The 26,459-nt window shown below is 47.2% G+C and overlaps 2 protein-coding genes across 5 annotated transcripts in view; both read right to left on the minus strand.

Moving 5' to 3' along the window:
- The window catches only part of TPRA1 (transmembrane protein adipocyte associated 1), a 185,618-nt gene that overhangs the window by 116,000 nt on the left and 43,159 nt on the right, over nt 1-26,459 (minus strand). The window lies entirely within an intron of this gene.
- The window catches only part of MGLL (monoglyceride lipase), a 68,036-nt gene continuing 43,488 nt past the window's right edge, over nt 1,912-26,459 (minus strand). For 3 of the 4 annotated variants that reach the window (XM_075053159.1, XM_075053157.1, XM_075053156.1), the window contains exons 4-8: nt 20,481-20,617; nt 18,840-18,950; nt 12,842-12,931; nt 6,743-6,958; nt 1,912-5,755 (exon numbers count right to left, since the gene is read on the minus strand). In XM_075053159.1, coding sequence (XP_074909260.1) covers nt 5,630-5,755; nt 6,743-6,958; nt 12,842-12,931; nt 18,840-18,950; nt 20,481-20,617 — 680 coding nt within the window. In that variant the 3' untranslated portion in view covers nt 1,912-5,629. The remainder of the gene's footprint in view (nt 5,756-6,742; nt 6,959-12,841; nt 12,932-18,839; nt 18,951-20,480; nt 20,618-26,459) is intronic. The other variant, XM_075053158.1, reaches the window with a different exon arrangement.

Here is a 26,459-nt window from a genome sequence, read left to right on the forward strand (position 1 = left end):
AAAATACTAGAGGAAAGACCCAGTGTCCTGGTTTCAGCTGGGATAGAGTTAACTGTCTTCCTAGTAGCTGGTGCAGTGCTATGTTTTGAGTTCAGTATGCGAAGAATGTTGATAACACTGATGTTTTCAGTTGTTGCTAAGTAGTGTTTAGACTAAAGTCAAGGACTTTTCAGCTTCTCATGCCCAGCCAGGGCACAAGAAGTTGGCACAGGACAGAGCCAGGGCACCTGACCCAAACTGGCCAACGGTGTATTCCATACCATGGGACGTCCCATCCAGTTTAGGAACTGGGAAGGGGGAGGCGGGGAATCGCCGCTCGGGGACTGGCTGGGTGTCGGTCGGCGGGTGGTGAGCAATTGCCCTGCGCATCATTTGTACATTCCAATCCTTTTATTACTACTGTTGTCATTTTATTAGTGTTATCATTATCATTATTAGTTTTCTTCTTTTCTGTTCTATTAAACCATTCTTCTCTCAACCCACAAGTTTTACTTCTTTTCCCGATTTTCTCCCCCATCCCACTGGATGGGGGGGAGTGAGTGAGCAGCTGCGTGGTGCTTAGTTGCTGGCTGGGGTTAAACCACGACACCCAGGGACTTGCCGGTGTTAAAGCAAATCTTGTTACTAATGATGTTCCTTACTACCACAGTGTGCCCACTGGCTCAGCAAAAAGCCCTGGCTCCGCTCTCTATGTCGACACGCATCAAAGTCCTTGGCCAGAGCTTCTGACCCGGCGAGCTGGGGTGTGATCAGACGTACAGCTCGCGCAGGGCCGCAGAAAGAGAATATTATTCTCTTGATTTAGCGATTCGAGGCGTGAGGAGGATGAAATGAGCCGCCGGAGATTGCAGGTCGCGTCTGGCGCCGCTGACGACTCCAGCCGGGGGGCTGGGACGTGGGCACGCCGTCCCGCCTGTCCCCTGCCGCAGCAGTCGTCACCCGTTTTGGGGTGCGAGTGGGTGGCCGGGGAGCCCTCGCGAACGCAGCGGCTTGTCCTGAAGTCTGCGCGGGGAGGGAGGCGGGAGGGGACCCTGCGGCTGGGCTGAGCCCCAGCCCCGCTGTCGGGGCAGGAGGGATGTTTCTGCAGCACGGGGCACCCCGACAGCACCAGCCCTGGGTTTGGAGGAACCGGGGGCTCTTTCGGCACCTGGGCGCTGCCTGGGAGCTCAGAGAGCAGCAAACCCCGCTCCCTCCCCAGCCCTCTCTGTAGTCACAGCTGGGGGCAAAAGGTAGGATTTCAACGGCTGCTGCTCCTGGCCATGGTGCAGATGCTTCCTGTTTGAATTGGGTATGGTTCAGGACCAACATAATATTTTAACTTGTAAAAGTGTGGGAACCAGGTCTCGAAGCAGGCTGAGCTTGCCTGTTACTCCAGGCTCCTCCGCCAGCTCCGGACTGCTGTTTTGTCTGGGATGGGAAAAGCGCTTGGGCCAGGGATTTTTTTTTTTTTGTTCCTTTTTTTTTGAGTTAGCACCTCAGCTACAATTAAAAAAAAAAAAAAAAGCAAGCTTTGACTCTGGGGAGGGTAGAGCTAGCTTTCCTTGGGATTACCCAAAGAGCCCTGCGAGGTCAAAGTAAGATGTGAAGACATCTTACACCTGCAGTGCCCCAAGCTAATTTTTTATTGTGCTGCTCTGGGCTATAGCAAATAGTAGTGTGAGGCCGTGGATTTCAGGGCTCTTCAAAAAGCTGACCCTGAAGCAGAAGGGGAACCTCAGGCCTCCATGAGACGAGGCTGCCCCACACCTCTGGTTTGCAGGGGCTGGGGAGCAGGTGCTGGCAATTTGGCGGCGCCCAGGGGCTGCAGCCCCCTCCTCCACAAGCTGAACAGCAATTTAATATCTGTCTGCTTTTCTCTTCTCACCCTCTGGAGGGATGGCGGTCACCAATGATGCCCTCAAACACACTCTGTTCAGAAAACATAACTTTATTATTAGTTGCAATATACATTGTATTCCTTTAAGAATCCTAAACTTGTATATGTTTTTTCCCACTGAAAATACATGTGTATGTATATATGTTTTTATATATGTATATATATAAATGTATTTTATTGAACTGGAACACAATGGAACAAGAGAGACAAGCTCAGAAATTACTTGGAAAAGTAAATGTGATGTGAATAGGTTTGTGCTGGCAGTGTGCTAAGGTGAGTGGTATAAAAAGAACAGGCTAAATAGAAAATGCAATGGGTTAGGCAGTGGGGAATGGTCTTTCAGTGCTACAGGTGGTGATATATACAGTAGTTACACGTTGCTATTGCTCAGTCATGAGTGCCACCTATTCTCAAAGGCAGACAAGTCTCTGGTGCTGTTCCGCACAGCAACATTCATAAGGCTGGCTGTGCTCCCTGCAAATGGTACCTGCCATTTGAAAATAGCGTTTAATTACATTTCCCTTGGCAGCAGCTCTGCTCATTACTAATCTGGTCAGCAAAGGAAGAATTCCTCCAGGGCATGGTGAAACCTAACTGGGTCAATATAAAGTAGCTTTACAGGCAGGGTAAGGGCTCAGCAATAGCAGTGACAGCTGAAATGCGCAGGCTGAGCTGCAGCTGGTGCACATCAGCATCTCAACTGACCCAGGCTGATTTGCTCCTGGCTCCTTCCCTCTGCACTCATTTCCCCACCTGCAAACGGGCTGCTCCCGCTCCGCTCAGCAGCCTGCCTGGAGGTGTGCGCTGCCGGGGACAGGCAGCCTTCCGAGCTTTTTTGGGGTAGGTTTCCCTGGGTTAATTTCCAGAGACGATAACTGTTCAGAAAACTGGTTGAGGGTGGCAATAACCCCTGCTGTGTCAGGGCTTGGGGCTTATTTGGCTTTTTTTTTTTTTTTTATACTGTTGTTCTTTTCACTCCTTGTTTGTTAACCTGATTTTCAAACACAGCCTCCCCAGGCCACATGCCATTGCTGAGCTTAGCTAGACAGAGGGACATGTCTTCCCCAGATCAAGGTAATTGGCTTCCTTTTATTTCTGCTGAGCTGCAGATGTTTCTCGGGTGAAAGGGCACATTTTAGCAAAGGCACTGACCACGGACTTTCCTCTGCCTGAAGCCAGGTTGGAGGGAGCGGACGGGCTCTGACCTTTCTGCTGGAGGGTCACTTCCCTCCCCCCCTCCGCAAAGTGCTTGTCAGTTTGGGAAGCGATGTAAAGAATGTGGGCATTGATTTACTCCTCCTGACTTCCTCGGGAAAAGTGCTTTCAAAAATCCCATCCTTAAGTCATCATCTTGCTACTACCCCCGCAATGTCTGTCACCACTGGATCACGCCTACTGATTCCCCTTCCAGCTGAAGACGCAGGTGAGGTTTATCACCGCTGTACTGTTTCTCTTCTTGCTGTCTTTCCCTAGCAGCATCCGGCAAGGAGGGATCATGCTCAGGGAAAAGAAGCTGGAACAAGCCAGGCTGTCGGAAGATGCAGAGCAGGCGACCTGTGCATCGCCTCCTTCCCACAGCAAGTGTCACCAGAGGTTTAGCAGGGGTTGGTGAGAACAGCTGACTGCACTGGTGTAATATTTGAATCAAAAGTTGGCGTTGTCGGGAGAACTACAGCTCATTCCTCTTTAGAAGCAAGAAAATACAAGTGTGAAAGTGCCTGGATCAGCCTGCATAAAAGAGCTTTCCTGACTTGGGCCCCTTAGGGCAATTACAAGGGCATAGCCTGCATCCACGCAGCTTTCATCCACCCACGCTGCGGGGACCGAACGGGACCGAGCCCTGACTCTGACTGTTATTGCACAGAGGTCCCTTTCCTGAATCTCGCCAGGACTGGTTTCAGAGGGAGGAGAGGTGGGTGATGCCCCGCGGCTGTCGCAGGTGGGATCCAGCCCCGGGGACAGCAGCTGAAGACGCAATGATGGTTCCCAGGGAGGGCAATAAGGGGGCCGGTTTGTCACTGGGGCAGGTACCCCGCTCTCTCATAGTGCAACATTTGCAGGCATTTTCTTCTTGCAAAATTGGAGGGAGAGGTGCAAGTTAAAGCCCCTCCCTTTGGCTAGTGCCAAGAAGTGTATTCATAATTAGGGCCATCGCCCTGGACAAATTGACCCGCACAGCCACGCTGTGATCACTAGGCAGCTTTTGCTGTATTGACACAATGCCTCTGCTCCTCAACTGGGTCTAAAGTCTCTCCTTTCACCCTGCTGCTACCAGAGACCCAGACAGCTCTAGGATTTGGCTTGCCTGCACCACTGGACCAGTCCACAATCTCCTCCGTGGCTGCTTGTGCACCAGTGCCCATGGATGCCCTCAGTGCGGCAAGGTAGATGTTGGATGGATGATTGCACCCCATACTCTGCCTTCAGCTCCCCACATTGCCTAAAGGGGTGAGCTTAGCCCCTCTGCTCGGTGATCTGCCCCAGAGGTGGCTGTGCTGATTAGGAAGAGGTTGAGGCAAGCTTGGACAGGATCTCTGGTCATGCTGTGGGTCTCCTACTAAACCGGTGGACCATGAGGACACCCACTGCTAATCCCCACCCACCAGATGCTCTGCGCTTCTCTCTAGCATTATTTTCAGGACATTTTCCAACTGATGAAGGAAAACAACAGATTATGACTGTAAAGTTATGGTGAGAGGACTGGATCATGGTAGGACAACATTATTCTTTGCCAAGAGAAGGAACAATTAACTCCTTCTTTAGACTCTCCTCCCATTTCTTCCCCAGCTCCCAGCCACTTCTATATACATCATATATTATATTACTATACTCTCTTATAACTTTTCACTTTGCTTTTTCAGTTTCAGTAGCGCGATTAATTCCAAAAGAAAAAAAAAAGGGGGGGAAAAAAAAAAGGAAGGAAGGAAAAAAAGCAGCCCCTAGGAATATTTACAGAATAGTTCATTTTGCAGATGACATGAGGTTTGGCATTGGGAAAAGCATGGTTTTTGAATGTGCTATGTGGGTTTGATTCCACATTCCTGCTCTCCCCTCTGGGATCCTGCTCTGGTGATGAAAATTAAAGAGCTGTTCAACACGCTTTCCCCGAGTGCAAACTCGCAGAAGACATGCAGGGCAGTGGGGGAGGCTGTCTTTATGCTCTCCCCTGGGCTGACCTGCTTATAAAGGCAGTATCCAAAGGGGTCTGACCTTGAAAACCAGCCTTTCACCTTCAGGGAGCTGCCAGCTCCATCTTTAGCCTCTCCTCGTTATCCAGCACCTTCATTACTGCTCTCCTCTCAAGGACCAGGGCTTTTAAGGTACTAGATGGTGGGGACAGGGAAGGGACTGTATGCACCTGGAATCAAAACCATGAAGTGGAAGATACTGACTTCTTTAACATACCAAAAATTATTGCAGTATAAATACACCCCTGTCACCCCAGTGAAAGCAGAGAAGGGGAAGGGGTGGGGGAAAGTTTGGTGGGTGAGGGGCATTTCAGTAAAGTCACCCGACCTGGAAAGCTTTGACGGCTTCTCCCACAGCTATCAATTCTTCTCCAGATTAGGGCAGTGGCCATTTACATCAGCAAATAATGCCCCACCCTGTGCCTCTCCCCCCACCCTCCCTTACGCTGTGCATGATAAAATATCCCAAGAGTCCCTCCACATTAGATCTTTTTCAGAGAGACTTCTATTAAGAAAAGCATCTATTCCCAGAAAACCCCAGAAAGAGCTACAAAACCAACTGCTCTTAAGTATGGCTGGTTTCCCCAGCTGCTGAGACCTTCTGGCCAATCCAAGTTAGTATTTCTGTGAAGACAGAGGTAGAGACCTCGGGCAGCTCTTTGTGGAGGGCATGATAGGCTTCCTCATATACCTGCAACCAGGAAGAGAGTGGAGATTAGCACAGAAAAAAAAAAAATCCGCATGAACGAAACAGCCTTTAGTCCCCTCTCGTCAACGCCCACAGGTCCAACACGTCCTGCCCACACCTTGTCAGGTTTTTTTCCTAGATGTGGCAGGTTATGAAATCAAAGAGATGCCATTGGCGGTGCTGGCCCTCTGTGAGCAGGAAGGCATTGGCATTGCAGCTTGACATCTGCGTGTTACCCAAGCACCCTGCTGCCCTTCAGGAAGATAATGCATGTCCCAGCCCCATCCATTTCTTGCTTCTTATCCCACTAAGGAGGAAATACTTATCATGCCCTTGGAGTTTAAAGGACAATGGGGGATGTTCCCATCATGCCTTGTGCAATTTTCCTCCTTTTATGCCCAGACTATCCAGTTATTTTTCCAACGACAAAAGCTTTTCCTTGGTCTCCCTGTCTCTCTTTCAGGCTCATTCATGTGCTAACAATTGGTTAATCAGCTGTGGCTCTCTTGAAATGAGCAGATGTGAAGTGGCTTTTGGTGTGCGGCGCTTTGGAAAGGCCCCCCTGTACCTTTACGCGCTGGGGCATGAGGTAAGGTTGGCGCTCACACAGTTGGCATTGTTCAGAAGAGCTTTTGGGGTCAGCATTTCACTTGCTTACGAGCCTCGCTCTGCTTCTCCACCAAGCTGCTTCGTGCCCAAGAGACCCTCTAGGTACGCAGCCACCGCTGGGTCGGGTCTTGAGATCACCCCCCCCACCGCCTGCAGCTGAGCTGTAGCTGGTGAAAGGCCACCACGGCATGCCCAGGGAGGGCTGCACTTGGGCTACCTCCTGGTGAAAGGGGCTGTAACCTGCTAGGTCTTACAAATGCATCAGCCCTGCTTTGCCTCCAGCTCTCCAGAGCTCAGCAGGCTCCCCACCCCTCACAGTCCCTCATGCTCAGGCCAACACTGACAGGATAATCCCCCTAAAAATCATGAAAGCGAGATGACCTTGAGTGTTTTGTCTTGACTCTGCACTGTGTCCATCAGTAAATAGGACCCTTTGATATCGCAGAGCTTGTCAGAAGAGCCGTGTAGCACCAGGATGGGCAAAGTCAGCTTGGGCAGAGCTCGCTCAATTCTGGCAATGGCATTCATCAGCTGGATGACAAAGGAGACCTTCATGCCACCGTGGTAGACCAAGGGATCAGATGTGTAAGACTCCATCTGGCAGGAAGAAAGAGGTTATTTAAGGTTAGCAATATTTCATGCAAAAAAGACAAAGCAGATCAGCCTGGTGGTGAGTAGTCTCTTCCCTTGGCTTGCACGGTCATTTCCTACTCTTTCAGGACATCCTGCCATCAGAGTCAAGGTTGATGTCTTTACTGTGGCTATCCAGAACTGCTCACACAACCTGGCTTGCTCCCTGCTGCATGTTTCTCTCTTATATCACTAGAAAATAATCAAGCCAAAGCTCTTTCTGGAGGCAAACAACTAGTGCTGGACAAAGACTGTTCCCGTGCGGGCACCTGCCTGCATTCTTCTCCTCTGCCATGTCCTTCTGTCACTCAAATGTGACATCTCTTCTGCAAAGGGTTCTTCAGACTGTGTTACTTGAAAGCTGATGTTCTCTGGGTCCTTATCCTCTCTGCTGAGGGCTCAGATATTCTTCTCTTTCGCCTTGCCTCTGGGGATGAAGACTGTGACCTACACCTACAGACAACTGACACATCTGACTGCAAAGCACTCTTACACTGAGGGGTCCTCTCCGGGTGCAAAGTGCACAGATGAGGCAGCAAATGATAGTATTAGGTGGTAGCAAAAAAAAAAAAAAAAAAAAAAAAGTCAACAACTTGCTCAGCCAGATTGTGAGAAGATAAAAATGCACAAGAGCTGGTGCAGAAAGTTGCTAGGAATGAGTAGTTACTGCAGCAGGCAAATCTACAGTAAATATTTGTATACTGTACACGGAGACGGCCCACACAGCCACTGCCATCTCAATATTTGCCAGAATGCTTTGATTATGGGTTGGTCTCTGGCACAGCCTCCAGTTTCTCCCAACCTGGCAGATGTTTATAGAAATGATGGTTATTTATAGGTTAGCCAAAAACAGTCTCCTCTCCTCGCAGGCAGCGGGGTCTGTTCAAATTCTCCCTCGCTTTGCAGAAACTTGAGGCCCTCTTGCTGCTCTATGTGCCTGCCCTAAGGGGACCACGGGTGGGAGGTGACCCACTAGGCCACCCCAAGGGACACGTAGCTACGCGTAGGAGTAGGCACAGACATGCACCGTAGCAAGACAGCGTAGCCTGCATGGTCCCCAGCGAGAAGCCAGAAAGGCTTTGGGGTGGATTCTGCATTCATCTCCCTGTGAGACGAGATTATCAGGGTGGCAGAAGAACGCTATGTGGTGGGGCTTTCCCAGCTGGGGGCATTGATTTGCCAGTGGGCATAAAGCCAGTTTCCCTCCTTGTCATCTCAAATGTGTTGGAGCACAAAGCACTGGAAATGGAGCTGGCAGCGAGGCACGCTGCTGCTCACAAGTCTTTCCCCATCACCTTCTCGCTTCCAGTCCCCACCACCTCCTGCTTGAACCTGTGGTTCCTATCCCCAAGTGTAGCAAAGGGAAGGACTGGGTGGGAATTTGGGGTTATTAGTGGCTGGCACCCTTCAGTCCTAGCCCACAGTGCTGAGGATGGTCAAGGGAGTGACAGCTGTAGAGCCACTCTAATTTGTGCTGGAGTTGGACCAAAGAAATTGAAGTTGTTGTAGCACTCATTTAGGGACCCTTGGATGCAGCAGATGTTTCTGGTATTCGATTAAGACCACCACTGTGTTTTGGACTCCGTGCAAGATCATGGCTACTCTGAAGTGAGGGGTAGTTTTTGGCAGGGAGACGAAGATAGAGGTCTCTCATCACAGCTCATAACATTAGGATCTTATGCATAATATCTCCCTTTCAAAGAAGCAAGTGCCCATGCACGCTGAGGGTTTGGAAAACACTTTTTGTAAGAGGCCACTGCAAAGATGAGATTGCGGTTAAGGTAAAAGGATCCACTCTTAAGACACGCTGAGCATTGTCTGCTCCTGCTAAAGGCGGTAGGAAGCAGAAAGGCTGAACGGCACGTGGTCCTCTTGGCTCCGCATGGACTCTCCCAGGGCCCAAGCAGCTGCTTGGTGCAGAAACCTCCACCTGCGTCCTCCATCCCTTACACCACTCAGCCTGTCTGTCTGCCATACCTTCCCTGCTCTGAAAAGTGCTTCAAAAGGGAAAGCAGCTGCCTGTGTTTAGAAAGAAGCATCCTCTAGTGAATGTGCTCATGGAAAAAGTTCAGCTTTGACTTCCAAACCACCAACCTCCCGGTGTGGTGTTGCTGGCTCTCTCGTTGACAGCTGGGTGTACCCTGATGTTTTCAGCCAAACATGTTGACTTTTCATCAGCATTTTGAGCAAAACCACCGTGTTGCACTGGCTACTTAGCAACTGGCTTCAGCCTAATCTGGGAGTTACTTGTCTGGATGTATGTCACAGCGCTGTGCTAAAGCAACACAGCTTTGAGTTGTGTTTCTTTTTATTTTTGGGGTTTTTTTTTAATTGAAGGCAACAAATGAGGAACTTCGTGGGGAGGGGGGGAATCAGGAGGGGTGGGTGGATGGATTGACAGAAGTTCCCTTCCCATGGAGTAAAACAAAGTTGATGAATTCATGTGAGCTGGCCCCCTCCCTAGCCCCATAAATGCTAAGAGAATGACCTAATGGGTTTCTTTCTTTCTCTTGTTCTTTTCTGAAAGAACAGGGATTTTTTAGCTACTGAGCAGCCAACAAATATTTTTGTGTAGATGATGGGGGGGGGCGGGGAATAATAACCCAGTCCCAACCCAGATCGATCAGGACTGCAGGGGGAGGATCCCGTTCCCAGTCAATGAACGGGAATCCTTGTCAGAGTTAACGTTCAGCGCATGGGGTGAGTGCAAAGCAGCAGCTTGCTGGGGAAAGAGGGAAAGATAGGGAATGGGCCTTATATTCTGCAAGCTATAACTGCAAACCCTGCAAGCCCAGAGCTCCCGTTGGTGCACCAAGCTCTGAGACAGCGGGGATGAGCAATTGAGGGTGACCCCAGCAGAGCCTGCGCCTGCTTCCAGCTGTGGTCCAGCGAAGGCTCTGCAGAATCCATCACAACTGTTCTTTTTCATCTTTATGTGTTTCTAAGACAGAGGCAACCATCAGGGCTCCTGCTGCGTTACATTTGCCTGGTTAGAGGTCTGCATTTTCCTTTTGCATTTTGCAGAGCAATAAATTCATTATAAGGTAATTGCAGCCTCATCCTACGTGGACTCTGCAGGAATGAGACTGAAGTCAGGGGGACTACTGCACTGAAATCAATGGCAGCTAACAAAGATTAATGGGGTAAGGAGGTGCCCGCCTCTGTGATGTTATTCCTCCCTGGAATAACAGGACTGGGTTTTTAAGGTTGCTTCTTGCTCTCTTTTGTGTCTCTTACATTTGATATAGCAAGCAGATCAAACAAAGATCTCCATACCATCCTGTGTTTCAGTCCCCACACCCTGAGGACAGCCTGCTGGGAACACAAACTCATCAGGAAATCCTTGGATGATATCCCAAACATATTTCTAGAGAATAGAAGGTTGGTCTGGCAGGAGAATGTGTTTAACATATAAATAATGGATGTTTCCAGCACATTGTGTGCTTTGAAGCTGCACGTCTTGAGTCCAAAAGGAAGGTGGAGTGTATGTTAGAGGCAGCCAGAGGACTGAGATGCTGTCTTGTCTTCAGTAAGTGCCTGGAGCCTCAAATCCTGGTGTTCGAAGATGGTCAGGAAAGCGCTTTACATTGCAATCCACAGCTGCTGTGTCAGCTGCGTGTTCACTCGCAGGTGTGCAGGCAGCACAGCAAGGAGGGGTTTGTTGTCTCATTTTGAAGTCTACTCCATTATAAGCAGACTCTAATGAAGCAGACCTACATTTTTATCCACTGCAAAATGCTTTCCCTTGTTCCATGGAAAGGGAAAGGGCAGAGGAAAAACAATGCTCAAAGGAAGCAGTGGTTGCTGTGGTGATTCCTAACATCATCCCAACATGGAAATGCCCAGCCAATATTGTGCACCTAATTAAGAGAGGTCAGTGACACTTTTCCAAATGCATTATTATTCAGGATGTCCCAACACCATCACTTTTCTCCTGTGAAGATATTTAGTGCAGCACTAGCACCTTCCAGCAGAAGATCCAGCTGTTGGAGCTTTATTTAAAACTGCTACCCTTAAGGACCAGCTGCAGCACAGAGTTCAAGTGCCACATAACAAATCAGTGCAGAAGCAGGCAAAGACCCACATGTCCCAGCCACACTCATTCTTCAGGTAGGGGTAACACTCTCAAATTCCTCTCCTCCTCCAGAGCACTGATTGCTTTTATCCTCTAAATACAAATGCAGAAGTGAAAACTTTCCTCTGTGTGATTTTAGTGAATTGATTGTCTAATTTAAACCTTTCCTCTGAATTACATGCAACAAGTTATGGCAGCTGAATGTAATTAAGAACAGGTTTCTATAGCTTGACTGGAATCCGCCTTCTTCCCAAGTATATATTGTGTGCAGCCTCATATGGTACTCAAGAAAATATGTCATACGGTGCACCAGTGGATGCACATGAATTCGCTCCATGCTAGTCCTGACAGTTTCCTAGGATCTACTCTGTCTTCCTTTTCTCAGCTCCTTGAATCTTTCTGCCTTCAACCCACTGAAATGTTATGCTCTGTTCACAGATAAGTGAACTGAAAGTCGTTTGACCAAAAAGCTCTTTTGGCAGAGCCAAGAAACAACCCTGAAAGCCTTGAGGCTGTTCCGGGAGACTCTGCTTTCTAGTTTACTGAATGTGTGAGTCAAAGATGTGGGATATGCCAAGGCTGAATGCATTGCACTCACGCAGCCGCTGACATCGTCTTTGCTCCTGATTCTTTCAGCTTCAATTCTAAAGCCAGTCGAGCTGCCTCCCCAGAGGAAGGCGTTTTATTGACTTCTACTTAAGATATGAACCACTGTATGAACAGCAGGAAAAATTACAGCACCTGTCAGAGAGATGCGAGCTGACGTGGGAGCACAGGAACGACCGACCGCTACACCAGTGAAACTCTCCTGCTTTTGAGACACCCTTGGGTGCCATTTTCTATCATTCAAGTTGATTTCTGAAATGCACCACCCTCCGGGTCCAGTCAAAGCACCTTCATTCACTTACAGTTTGTGTCTCCCTCCTTTCACTCCACCCACAACAGCGAGAAGGAAAAACCCTTGTTACGTGTTGTTGCAGCAGTTATTGCAACGACATCTGGTTTTGCCAGTGATGGGCTGCAGTCATTATTACCAGGAGTGGGTATGAATGGGAGAAGAGTCCCAAGCTATGATGACACTACAAAAACTTCACCCTGGAACAGTTACATGCACAGTCGCGGTGGTGGAGCTGGAGCTTGGTTGTTACAACGGCTGCTTAAATTGCAGCTCGTTTAAGTATTATTCTTGGGTGCAGGAAGAATATGTCGTTTGTTTGGAAAGGCTGTAGCAGAGCCAGCGTGTGATCCAGGAGACCTTGTAGCAAGGTCTTTGGGGCAAGCATGCTCTTTTCCTCTGTTTGAATGCATTTGGCACAACGTGATCCTGGTTTGTAAGCAGGAAAACAAATCTCCAGGACTGTAGGGTTTTGCATAGTTTCACTGCAAAGAGCAGGGTTAGAAAAATGGACTTCAGCAACGTGTTTGCAACCTGTATGCGTTGGGTTTTGCCGCTGTAATGAGTGGTGGCGCGGCAGAGACAGACGTGGTTCCCACGTGCTTCCCACCACAACCGTAGCACAGGACTCGGTTATGTCTTATACCCAGAGTGGCTGCAGGTGCAAGGCACACTGAAGGGAAGAACAGCTGATTTCCCACAGTTTTCTGCTATGTGCAGTCAGTTCCACTGACTTCAGAGATGTTTCACCTTTTTACACCAGCATAGATCTGGCCCTCATGATTTAGCAAAACGCTTGTGGGTTTTTTTAAAGAGAAACAGCAGGACTGGGACAAGATACTGACTATGCAGTGACTTTAAATAGCATTAAGGTTCTCACCTCCTTCTTGTTCCGGGAAATTGCATTTGGATCTATCGATCCCAGTGACAGGTTTGGGAGAATAAAGTTGAGCATTTTCGCTGCAAAAACCTGTGGGAGAGGAAAGCAAGCAGTTAAAGAGCTAGTTAGAGCAAGAGAGATAACATAGAGGGCCAAATCCTGAGCTGATGGGAATCAGCATGGAAGTTAAATAGTTGAGAAATGTCAACTGACACTGGAGAAAGATCTGTCCGATATTTAAAATATTTCCCTTAAAGAGAAAGTGTTTAAACTGCTCCTGGGATCAGGGAGTGGGTGTGCTAGTTTGAAATACCCTCAGCTGTCTGTCCACATGCAACATCACAACTTCATTGTACTTTGTCTTTCTCTCATTGTCAAGTTAATTTCTAAAAAGGCCTCACTTAAGCACTTTAATAAGAAAAAGCCATTTCCAGCCCTCAGAAGGGCTGGGTTTTGTTGTTTTACTGCCCTTTCCTTGCTGCCACAGCTCTGATTTCAGGCTGCAGTGCATAAGTGATGTTCGGTGCAATTTGCAGTAGTTGCCTAGGCTGCACTCTGTTTGATAAGCATATTCTCCAGGGAACATGTAAATAAACAACAGCAAAATGTGCATGCATTGGCTAAGGAAATCCATTGCTCGCTTGTCTCCTGTCTCTGTTTCTGCTGATATGTAATCACTTCTGAAGCACTCCCTGACATTTCAGATCACAGATGATACATGACAGAGTAATTATGAAATTAGAGGAATAACACAAGGTTGAAGTCAAAGTCATCCAGGAGTAAAAAGCAGTAAAGACTCATAGCAGATTTGGGAACATGTGTGTACCTTGGCATGCATATGACTAGGAACCAGTGTCACTGTATACCAATATATTGAGCCCCTCACTGGCTATGACATTGTCAGCAAAACTAATTTCTACTGGGGTCTCCAGACTTAGGCTAGTAAAATAACATATCTACACCAACGCAAGTATGAGCTTATGATGCAAACAAGCAGGAATGGGGTTTTCTTTGTTTTGTGTTAACTCCAGGCAGTGATGATTTGAGGAATGCATCTTCATGAATCCTAGGCAAGGTTATGGGCTTGTTGCTCCTCTCCAACCACTCACGATGACCCAAATATATGCCAAGTAACTTTAGACATCCAGCTGAGGTATTTAACTTAGAAGAAGTATAATTGTCCTAGGCTTTCTTTAGAGTATGGGGAGTGAGAGAAACACCCCCCAGAATACCTCTAACATCCCAATAATGGTCTGGAAGTGCCTGTCTCCAAAGATTATCACGACAACCTCAGGCTGCCCTAAAATTGGAGCCTGAGTTAAGAGCTAGGGTGGGCTCTTATGCCTAATGATTGCTTATTCAAGAGGAAATACGTTGGCATGAGACATTAGCTGATGCTCTCTCAACATCTGTTTAGAGTATTGGCCACAGGATCAATATGTTGGTATTAAGGCCACAGATATTTAGGTCCAAGATGAAACATAAAAGAGTAAAAGATGGTATGTTTTTTGGAAGATGGGTGCTTTGCTTACTTTTAAATTTGGCTGAAGAAGGAAGTTAGTTGACGTACTCTCAAATTCCAGAAGAAGCCATGAGTTTGATGGGGATTCTGTTCTGTGTCTGCTTGCTACGTGTGTGAATATTTATATTCTCAAGGATCTGCAATAGGGATTTTGCAGAAGGAGCATCAATTTGAATCTTCCTCTCATATGAGCAACAATAACACCAGCCTAATGATGTGCTGAAGGCAGGGAAGGTGTGACAAGGAAAGGAGAGCTACATATATGCTCTCTCTCAGGCTCTTCCTTGTTGGAGGCAGGCTAGACAGGCTTTTGTCAGATTTGGTATGGCCATTTTTCTGTTTGAATGATATACGCTTATTATCCCAACCCACAGCCTACTGATGACCTTGCCTCTGTGACATGCTTTGGAAATGTTCTTGAAATTTTTGCACCTATCTGGAGTTTTGCGAAACCGAGTCACAACCTGACTGCTAAACTGCCACAGAGATAGGGCTGGCTTCTGACCACAACTATAGCAGCATGTACTGTCCTGGGTTGATGATATCAGTGGAGTCATTTCTGGTGTTCAGCTGTACAAGAGAAGCACCAGGCCCTGAACATAGACATGTCAGATGTACTTACACCCACATATATATACTCCCTGTGTGCACAAAAACTCTTATTTATGCACAGACAGAACAAACCTCGGTCTATAGGACTGATTGGGAAAGGACTCTGCCACCATCCTTCAGAGGGTCTTCGGATCTGCAGGAAATGCTCCATTCCCTCCAACATGTAATACACCCTCAAAATTCGGATGTAATTTTGATGATTCTTGGAGGTAAACTCATGGCCAGAAAAATCAAGTTTTATGTTATAATATAAAATTCAGAAGGTTCTCCTGGGCCTTCACTGATTTTAAAAGCGCTGTGATACAGTTTGTGACGTGCCAGACTTTAATTAAAAGCCATGTTGTTGAAATGCTGGCTATACTTGATACATGAAGAGTTTATCTCCCTGTTGGTTCAAAGTGGCAGTGTCGGTTCTTGAGAGACTAACTCCCAAATGCTCAACAACAGGTAATGCAGTGATGGGGCTATTGCTGGTTGGGCTGAGGATGACACCCCAGAGCAGTGGTGACTAGGGCTGCTGGAGGCCACCCCAGGTGTGCAAAATACTAACAGGGTTCAAATCCAGCCATTCCCTGTCTATGAAAAAGATCTCAGAATAAGATTGAAAGAGATGAACATTGCCTCTTGACTGGAAGTGTAACTTAAAGCTGATTTCATGGTTTTTGCATATGCATATGCATGTAACTATATGGATGCTTCGCAGTGTACATACTTTTCTTCTGAATGGAGCAATCCCTGTTCCTTCCACACCTCGATGTGCTTATTTCTCTCTCCCATGATCTCTGCTTGCCAAACCGCTTGTGTGAATGCCCTTTAGTTCATTTCAGCTACAAATGAGCTGGATTTACAAAAATGTGATGTTTGAACTGGTTAAGCTAGCCGGGCTCATTTGACTGAGCTGAAAAGTCTCTGGAAGAGACACTGTGATGAGCTACAGAGATCAGGTTGAGAGCAACTAAACAGTGTTATCGGGAAGATATGATATCAGGGATATGATATGATAAATATTAGATAGAATGTCTCCATATCTGGATACCAAACCGATTCATATATGTTTGTCTGAACCTGATGACTAGCATCTCTGCTAATCTGGACAGACCAGAGCAAAGCCAAAATAAGAGGTTTTAATATAGTACTTCTTCCAGTTTGACTATATCTTTAGAAACAGTCCTCTGCACTGTTACTGGGTACAGATTCAGGCTGAATGACTGGGAGACCGTCAGGTACTCGAACAACATGACGGCCAAGCGGGTTGGAAAGAAATAGATCAGCAAAGTGGAAATGGAGAAATGGAAAACACAAAAAGTAGAGAGAGAAAATACTGTGTACTGAGTCCTTAAGGAATAGGCTGAGGGTTAGTACCGGATTAATCACTAGGGAATATTTCCTAAGGGTTTGTCCTGCCCACCTGATTTCAAAGCATTCAGTACCAGAAATGTAGTGGGAGATACTCTTTTACCCTTACTCTGCTCTTTGCCAGCATGTGTGACTCCCGTCCCTTTGAAATTTTGAAGATTCAGAGCTGAATTTTGTCCAGATTAGTTGAGAAGAAAAGGGTGAGGGCAGCAAGATCCCTGTCTCTCTGCTGGATTTGCAACGGGATGCTTCTATCAGGACACAAGATTCATAGGGCCTTGATGAAATTGTGTTTCTGCAAAGACCAGAATTTGATTTTCCTGCACGTAGTCTGCAAACACGCTGCATTTCTGCCGCTGCCAGGGCTGGTTCGGCAGCAAGGGAAGGTATTTCTAAGACAGACTGAAGGACGCAGTGTGTAATCTGGCCCACTGTTATTGTTGCCTTGGGCCCTCATTTGTTTAGGCGAAGGTAAATTCTTGCTCAGCTGGAAACTTCCCCAGCAAAAGGATGAATGCAATGGTCCTTGGGAAATGGCCCAGGGCCGAGAAGTCGTACCAGTTCCAAGGGAAAACCAAAGCCTTTGTGCCTCAGAGGCACAAACACCAATGAAATGTTTTTTGGCTCTCAGAGGAAAAAAAGCACACAAGTGTTTTCAGCTCAGCTTTATGGGAAAATGTGGCTTATGCAGGAATACTCTGCCTGTTTTCACTCCTTCCTTTTGTAAATACCTTTTCTGCTGCAGGACTGATTTCAACTAAATTTGACGGCAGAGATATTTCAGGAATAATTAATTTTTTATCAGTTTTGAGATGCAACAATAGATTTGAAAGAGAAAGAAACACACTGTGCACTTACATTACTGCATGCAAGAGGCTCTCTAGAAAAGAGACCATATAAACACCTCCAAAATACTTCAGTTAGAGGTTAGGATTTCCTACACTGAAATAAAGCAACAATCTGGTACAGATCTGCAAGAAACAAGACTACAGTAATACTAGTTCCCACAGAACCGGTGAGTCCTTATTTCAGAAAGGGTTCAGTATCTAGCAAAAGGTATAGCTCTAGAAGAAGGAAATCTTTCCACATTTTTCTTGTCTTGACTAGAAACAGAAGGCTAACAGTGTCTCTCAGACTCACACCCCATTTTTTTTCTTAATATTTATTCTTTTTCCCTTTCCAAACTAAGAAAAAACAGGGGCACCAGTGCTTACGGGACCCTTATGCTGAGTCAGGTATAGCCTCACCTGTGAAGAATCAGCTACCGGCCTCCTAAAAGCACGCTTTGGGGCTCTGACTCCTATTTAAGTAAGTTTTCCTGGACTGGAGGAGTTCAGGATTCACTTCCCCTCTGAAAAGTAGGTTGGACTGTGGGGGAGGCTCTTAGAAGGAAAATACTGACTGGCATGCAGGTGGTGCAGATCTCAGCAGGGTTTTGCATTTTAAGGCTAGAAGTCTTAACGCATTTCCTTCAGTGGAAGAGTGAGGTGATTAAAAAGCACCCTTTGGTGCTTGTAATGATCTGTGAGGTCAGTAGATGGCTTTGGCTACAGCAGAAGGTGTGACAGGATTATACTGAAAGCTGAGGCAATCTGTTTCCTTTCTCTCAGAAGAAAAAAAAGCAGGAGAAATAGCTTAGAAGTAGATTAAAACAAGAAGCTAGCCCTAGGAGAAGAGTCTAGGGAGAAAGGATAAAGGACTAAGTCCTGTGGGCATGAGATGGTCTGTCCTTCTTGCTGGCTTAGCTGGTTCTTCCCTTTGCTTCCAGCTTCTTTTGGGATTGTTGTTTATTCTTTTAAAAACCCGGAAAGGAGGGGAGAGCTGAGGGTCAGTTGCCTTGCAGAGCCTCCCTGGGGAAGGGCAAACTGGGCAGTGCAAATTTGGATCAGAAATAGCTCTGGAAGGGAGATGTGAATGGGAGCGGGGTAAAGCCTAAACGCAAACCGAAGGAGATGGAGATGGTCTGGACAAGCACCAGCTATGGTACCAAGCCAAATGGGAAGTTGCTGGGGCGGTGATGCTTTAGCTGGAAGCCTCCTTTGGGACTCATGAAGGATTCCTGGGGCTCAAGAGCTCCAGTTTGGTTTAGAAATTGGTCATGCCCCAATTGCCAAAAATAACCCTGGCCTGACTTAGCCAGTAGCCTGTGTTGCAACTATACCAGACTCTATGAGTCAGGAAGAAAACCGTAGGAGATGAAGGGAAAGGCCAGCATCGTGTGGGCTGCCACAGGGTGTGGTGAAGAAAGCAGCCTGCTACCACCTCCCGAGGTAGCATTGTTATTCAACTCGACTCTCATTTAATTAAGTTTTTATGGACGAGTTCAGGATTCACTTCTCCTCTGAAAAGTAAGTGGGGCTGCAGGGGAGGCACTTAGAAGAGAAGTATTGACTGGCATCCAGGTGGCACAGATCTCAGCGGGGTTTTGCATTTTCAGGCTAGATGTCTTAATGCATTTCCTTCAGCGGAAGAGCGAGGTGACTAGGTGCAACGCAGGTTTGCTCTTACCTTGATGGGAGTGGCGACTTCTGGGCTGGCTACCACTAAAGGAGAGATTAACAGCATGCCTGAAAACTCACTGGGTCTCTCACTAGCTGTCAGAATGGAGATGGCTCCCCCCTGCAATGCAAAATAACAGCCCACAGCTTAATACAGGTGTCAGTATCTCATTTGTATAGTAATCCCGTTACTGGGAGGGGTTTAGTCCAAACAAGCAAGTTATGTCTGCCCCAGTAAGAGCGCAGTATGGTCAGCAAGGAAGGCTGGAGGAGTAGGGGCACTAGAAGTGTCTGGTTTTTGTGGGGGACAAGGGACCTGGTTTCTGTTCTCATGCTATAAACCCTCACGTCATACTGAACTCAACTCTCTGCGCAGTGTCTGCCAGCTCCCTAGGATGCCTTGTGTCCTCCTCACTAGTTAAAAGGACTAAGAAAATGTCTGAAGTGGTAGTTCAGGTGGGACTTGAAAATAAGTTGAGGCTCTATCAGCATGACAGACCAGTGCTGCATCGGGAAGACACCACGAAGCCGGGCTCGCTCTGTGCTCGTGGCACTGGTAACCTGGGCAACAGCAGTGCTACCATCCAGCATGCGAAGAACTTCACGAATTACTGGAAGTTAAATAGCCTCCTCTTCCGAGTCCCCCAGCCCCTCCAGCCCTGCAGTGCTGTGCCCAGGGCCTGACAGCGAACGCCCAGCCCGTGGTTTGGAGCTGAACGCCAGCCAGGCTGAGCCCTCCTGCGTGAGGACGGGGGCTGATGGCGTGAGGGGTGGGGGACCCGAGGGGTCTGGCTGGCTTGCTCGGGAAAGTTTGCAGAGGATTAGTTGCCAAGGGAAATACTTGGTGAGCTTCCACGCTGCCGCCGGAGAACCAGGGGCTTGTTAAATGGAGTAGCAGCGAGAAGCATCTCAAAGACCTCACTGGGAAATTAGCTCCTTGTTACAGCGGCTTTGGAGCGCAGCAAGCACTTCAGAGCATGCCATGCCTTCTTATGCAAGAACACTTGTTTATCGGTGCATGGGCTGAATCCCAAAGTACTTACTCATTTTCCTCTCCTCTGGGAAGGCAGGGAGAGCAGATCAATGACATCAGTGGGAATATTGCTAGCTTGAATAAAGGGATTTGGCCCGTGCTGTCAGAATCAGACTTCAGATCTGTTCACAAAATCAGTGCCTTTGTTTTTGCAGTCCTAATCCCTGGTACATTTTCCTGTTAGGTTGTTTAACAGAATGAGGCTACAGGGTATTTTAGTGCTTCATCCCCTAGCCGCTCAAAAAGCTTTGGAGGGCTTCACCTCCTGGTTGCTGGTTGAAATGAAAGGAGAAGCCCAATGCGGAAGGGAGATGGTGGGACTCACCCTGTTCCTGGTGTGAATGAAGGCTCCTATTAAAAAACAGGCCCATTGTTGCAAATGGCACTAATTAGGGCCATGATCCGGGTAGAAAAGTTAAGGACTGACTATACTCCAGACAGATCTCATGGGCTAAGGCATGCTGGCAAATCAGTCAGTGAATGAAGCGGAAAGGAAGGTTGCTTGTAGTTTTGTTTTTCCTGCTGTGGGCTTAGTTATTTCCTGCAATCCACAAGAGTACCACCGCGCTATGGCACGTGTCCTGGGTGCTGCCGGGAGGAGTAGGGGATGGTGCTTACCATGGAGTGCCCCAGAATGAGAATAGGCAGCTCGGGGTGTTCTTTCTTCATGAGATCAATGTGCTGCAAGCTGTCCCTGATGAAGACGTGGAAATCTGAGACAACCATACGATCACCCTCGCTCTGCCCATGGCCAACTGTAGGGGAAAAGGAGAGCATGCATCTAAGTCATTTGCAGCAGTGTTTGCAATTGAGAAAGGCTTTGGCAGAAACATTCCTGTTGGACTGTTACTGTCCTAACTTGACCTTCTCCTGCAGTCATCTCTCAACAGAAAGAGTGCTGCAGAAATACAAAGCAAGTTTTACAGAGCTGTTTAAAAAGTGCCAGACTGTCCATGATCTGATTTTTAAAAAAATCTTCTATTCCCCTGTGTTTCTACCTGCTCTTCAAAACTATGAGTAACTATCTAATCTCTTGCAGCCTTCAACATCAGGGTGAGGAGAGCAGAGGGGCTGTCTTGCTTTGCTGTAGAGATGGTGGGTCACTGCGTCCTGGGAAATGGGTTTTTGCCCCAGGAATCATAGCCGCTGGGGTCCAATGGCTCACTGTACAGCCATAACTGCTGCATAGAATCTTGGCAAGAAACGGAAAAATTCTGAAGACTACATAGGCTTGCTATAAACTTAATGGGCCATGGACAAAGCCTTTTCCATGTGTGTGAGCTTTGCAGAGTCCTGCCTTTTCTCACTGATATCCTGGAGCACTGGGTGGGCTGGAAACCTTCCCTGCTACGAGGTGAAGCGCTCCCGCAGAGGTGGCCAAGTGACAGTGGTTGCACAGTGCCCGCAATGGGAAAGTCTCCAGTAGCATGCTCCTCCTGAACAAGTGTTAATGCAAACTGTACTGCACCTGGACGCTGTTAGCTCATTCTCTACCCGAGAATTATCTTGTCTGATCAAAGGGAAGGGGAAGACTAAAACGGGAGATGGGGAGTTGCTATGGGAACAGCGGCATCCCTGGCAGTGGTGGAGCCAGCACCGCCACAAACACAGTCCCAGGCAATTTGGAGCTTGCAAAGCCTGGGGAAGCAGTTTGCATGCTTATCTGACCACACATACATGTTATTATCTCCACACATACATGTTGCTATCTATCACAAATAGGATTCTTCCTTAAAAACAGTCTCCTTGTTTGTTTCTGTTCCATGCAGGTGGTTAAGGAAAACTGTGAAGGGGAAAACACATCCCATCCATATGGGACAGGGTATAGGGAGTCTCAAACAACATCTCCCTCCTGCTGTGTGTCTGCCTAGGCCTTCCCCAGTGGGCACTTAGGCATGCTTAAAGGCATAAAGGGGCAATGACTTATCAAAGGATGTGAAGTGCCTGATAATTGTTTACATGCTGGATGGTACCCCCTCTAGTGATCAGCAAAGAAAAGCATTGCCTACCTAGCCGAAAAGGTAACAGCTTTTCAGTTAGATCTGCTAGCAATAGTCATACCAGAAGAAATCAGTACGTCTAAACTTAATTTTCTTGTAAGCCATCCAAAAAAATCAGCTTGCAAATTAGGCAGAACTTCTAATAAAAGCTGGACTAAACACACTCCATCTAAGAAAAACTGAACCCCAAACTTGTTCTTCTTTTGTTCTGCCAGGTGCCCTCCAGAGCTAGGTCTTTTGGCAGTGAACACTGCAATCAGCCATGCTGCCTGCCAGATAAACCCATAGATGTCATGCTGGTCAATTATAAATATCATATTACCGGTTCTGCTTTCCATGCACACGCTCCAATTCCTGCCAAAATATGATATAGCAAGCATCTTCCGTGGATCAGTGACCAGAAACAAATCAAAGAGCCAATTAAAATACAAGTTGCAATAATCTACAGAAGTGAAGCCATGTGTGTGGTTACTGGATCTGTAAACTTTAAACTGATTTTTATTACAGATGGAAAGCAAGCTTTTCCTGACTTTTATACATGTCCAGTCCACTCACTTTGTGGACCTCAAAGGCATTATCTGCCTATTATATAAACTTCAAATTTAGCAGGTTAATATGAGTTGAATAGTCCAGAGAGAGGAACATTTTCTCTTAGCAGAGCTCTGCACTTCTACTTGTTTTTTCTCTGGTGCTGCTTGCGCTTGCTTCTAGTATCTCTTTCTCTACAGTGTCCATGTAAGACAGCTGAGCAAGCTGAAATAGCAAACCCCTGTGGCCCAGGTCTATATATGGACCATGACTCCCTGCTGTGGAGCTGTGAGGCTTTGCTCTATTTTTGGAGGAGACAGAGGCAGGTCTGGAAACCCTCCTTGGTCCTCAGTGTGGAGAAAATCCCCTGGTCCTACCACATACCAATGATACTGCTCATAACAGTCAGTTATGATTGTGGTAGCCAAGAAATACCTGTGCAATAGCTGTGACAAGCATCTCACTGGATTTCTGCAGGGTTGGGGTTTTTTACTAATAACTTAATGAACCCACCTTTTGACCCTGCTTTTAACTACTAAACTACTGTTCCCCACTTAGATGGCACAGAGCAATGCTTGAGGAGCAGTTTGTCTGCCTGTATGGTAAAGGAAGGCCATGGAAGTCTTTGCTTTGATATTATCCCTGCCCCTTGCACAAGGTTAGCCGGATGGCGTTGCTAGGTTGTGTTCTTTTATTTTTCTATTTTTCTCTCTTCCCCTCCAAGAAACCAAATTCACTCCACCAGAGAATGAGTTTATTGCAAGTTTCAATCTCCCAGCTGAGAAAGCTTCAAGGTGAGAAACTAAGATCTCTTCATTAGAAGAGAAAGACATGCACAACCAAACATCAACACAGTCAAGAACATTGACATGTTTTTCTCTGATCTTTTGCCTTTAGAGCCATTAAGAATGAAAGGTCAAGTTCATCCTTGACGTAAAGCTATTTGCTTTGGGTTTTGCTTGGAATGAATCTGAAGTAGTGCTTGCACAGTGCCAGCGGCAAGACAGTGGGTGCAAGAGGAGGGGAACTGCCTGCACCCAGAAACTGGAACTAATCAGAGGCTGGTCCACACCCAAGTGACACAACACCCAAAGGAGACAACAGAGAAGCGTCACGAGAATCACGGCTCCACGAGTTCCTCATCACAACACTCCCCCTGGGGCCCCTGGTTTCAACAGGGCAACGTGAAGTTATAACCATGAGATGCTCATCTGTGAAGAGCTGTGATTGCCAGTGCACACCCGCATGACACACTTGGTTTTCAAAAACTGTCAAATAGGTTTCCTATCTGTCTGGCTTCACATCCCGCTTGCATGGGTCACTGCTAGCATCATGTACGTGCAGCGGCTCAGTGATCGACCATTTCAGGTTGCGTGTACTGAGATAATTGTGGGCACCCTTTCCTAGATGCAAGCCTTTAAAAATGAGAATCCAAACCACATCTTTTCAAATTGCAAATCTAGAATTAGGAGGTCTAAGCCTCCATGTCCAACCAAACACACCACTGCAAAATAACACACCTTGCTCAAAAAAAGTCTAAATAGAGGCTGCAATGATCTGGCCCAATATATAATAGCTATTAAGTTCTGCCCTCTGTATCTTCTGCATGAGCTTGCTCAGACTGCAGCTCTGCCACTGTAGAGACAAGAACAGGAACTCATGATCAGTCAACCCTGTTGGAAAGCATGACTTCAGAGCATGATTTCACCTATGATTATAGATCCTCCAAAGCTACACACCTCTCTGGATGAAAGAATACTGACTGGCTGTGCAGGAAGACAAAGCTGAGGGTTCAGCGATGAAGTATTTGAGGGTGTGAGGTCTCTAGGGAGTGTGTTATCACCATGTAGGTATCACTCTACCTGCATAATGGATCCTGTGGCCCTGCAAATGCATACTTCTGCAAGTCCCTCCATTCACCAGATCCCTCCATTCATCAGATCCCATATTCTCTTGTGCTGTGGGGTCTGCTTATGAAAACGACTCCAAAGCAGCCAGACTTTTCAGCTGACATTGGCTCACATACCTCAAAAATTGTTACATCCTGGTCAGATTGGAGATATGCTGGAAAAAATGTAAATAAAAAGCACAGTGCAACTCGACACTCCCTTCCCTTCAGTAAAGACCAAATGGGGACTGCCTGAAGAAACAAGCACCCCAGCTCTGGGCTTGCTGGGCAGATTCATTCAGACGAGGGGAGCTGTGCTGGGTCTCCACCGGCACAATGCTTTTTTGCTGGGGCTGTGGGGCCACATCATAGCTGAAGAAATCCATCCTTAAATACACTAAATAAGACCAACAGAGCGTTAGGCAAAGAGGAGAGCCTGGCAGTGCCTGTCTCTGCACAACCTAGGGTGCATTAGCACCCAGCCCTCTGAGACACTGCGGGGATGGATGACCACAGCAGCACACCTTGTGCCCCCTCAGATATTTGCACAATTTTTGTTCTAAACAGCAACTTTTATATAGGCCACACACTGTACATATTTCTTTCTCTTTCCTAGTGCCAAACCCTCCTGGCAAAGGCACAGCCCGACCCTGCATACTCAGGTGTGGACTGACTTCTCAGAGCTTCAGCGGGAGCGTTTTGCTGCAGAAGATGAGGTGACAGGGGAAATGTGGGGTCAAATGTTGACTTCAGCTATGCTGCTGTAAATTAACCGATTTCAGTGCTGTTCCTTAAAGCTTACAGTCATGGGAGAGCAGAAATTATGGGCTATGTTGTTTTTTCAGCCTTTGCTCCCTATTCATTATGGAAAAGCCATAAAACAGAGAGAGAGGACATGAGAAATCTGCCTGGGGAGCAGTAATTCTCCAGGCAGAATCTGGATCTTGACTTTTCACATATTTTGATGTTTCCAACTTTGGGGGAAAGGGGATCGTTTGGATCCATTTTTATTGTAGTGAGGACACCATCACAGGCATCTGTGGGGTGAAATGCTCTCCCTAACCACCTGATGGTAGAAACAATCAGGAGGAATGCAGGGCTTGACTCCTGCCTTGGGATCCATCACACTGTGTGTTTGTTTTCCTCTCTAGGTATGTAACTCCAAGATTTTGAAGAGGGAGAACCAGGAACAGGGAGAGTTAGGAGAAGATCAGGCACTCCAGGCTTACTACTCCCTCAGCATAAGTAAGTTTTGAATTGCAATGGCACTAACACAGGAGAGCCAGGAGTTTTCAGAAGTAGTTAAAGGTGAGAACTACCACCACTGTGAAGTCAATGATTCACGCGCCACATCCGAGGAGCTGCTCCTGTACCGCAGCATCACACATTGAAAGGACACTTCTTAATTATGTCAGAGTGGGCCATCAGCAAGGCTCGGTGCCATAGCGTCTGATTTAATAAGCTGGAGCATGGGTGCGATTCAATTCCCAAAGGAGCTGTTGGAGGCCAGAAAAGGTGATTTTACTGCTTCAGCACTGGCTCTGCAGTAGCAGCAGGCAGCAAGCAGCACATTACAGCGCAGACAGCGGTGTGCGAAGGAAGGATTTTTGTTAGTGCCCACAGCCAAGCTCCAGCTGAAGACCCTCTTCTTTCACTGCCTCCTTCATCGATAAGCTTATCAAAGTCTGACAAGTCCATCTGAAGCAAATGCCTAAATGCATCTTAGGCAATAGGAGGTATTTACATTATTATTATGTGTTTATTAGCTTTCTGAAAGATTTGTTTTATTCCTGAAGGCCTCTGCCTCTGTTTTCTGCCCCAAATTGGAGATGGGATGGGCTCCTCATTGGTATTGGACACTGCAGCACATGGGAAGGTGAGCCTGTTTCACCCTGTTTTGCTCTCACCACCCCCAGCAGGTGATGCTGCTGGAGAGAGACATGAAAATAGGATGTCCTCCCTGCTGCTAAACTGTCTGGGCTAGGAAAAAAACCCCCATAATTAAAAGATCTCATAGACGCTTTCATTCTGCAGGTAGCCCACACGGAAGAGCAATGCCAGGTCTTGAGCCCGCGGGAAGGAGATGTCAGTGACAGAAATTTGGATGGCTTGTCTGGTGCGCAAAGTGCAAATGTGCCAACCTAATCCCTCTCCCACGATCTTCCTGTGCTTGTGGCAGCT

Source organism: Buteo buteo, chromosome 21, assembly GCF_964188355.1.
Source record: "Buteo buteo chromosome 21, bButBut1.hap1.1, whole genome shotgun sequence".
NCBI lineage: Eukaryota > Metazoa > Chordata > Aves > Accipitriformes > Accipitridae > Buteo > Buteo buteo.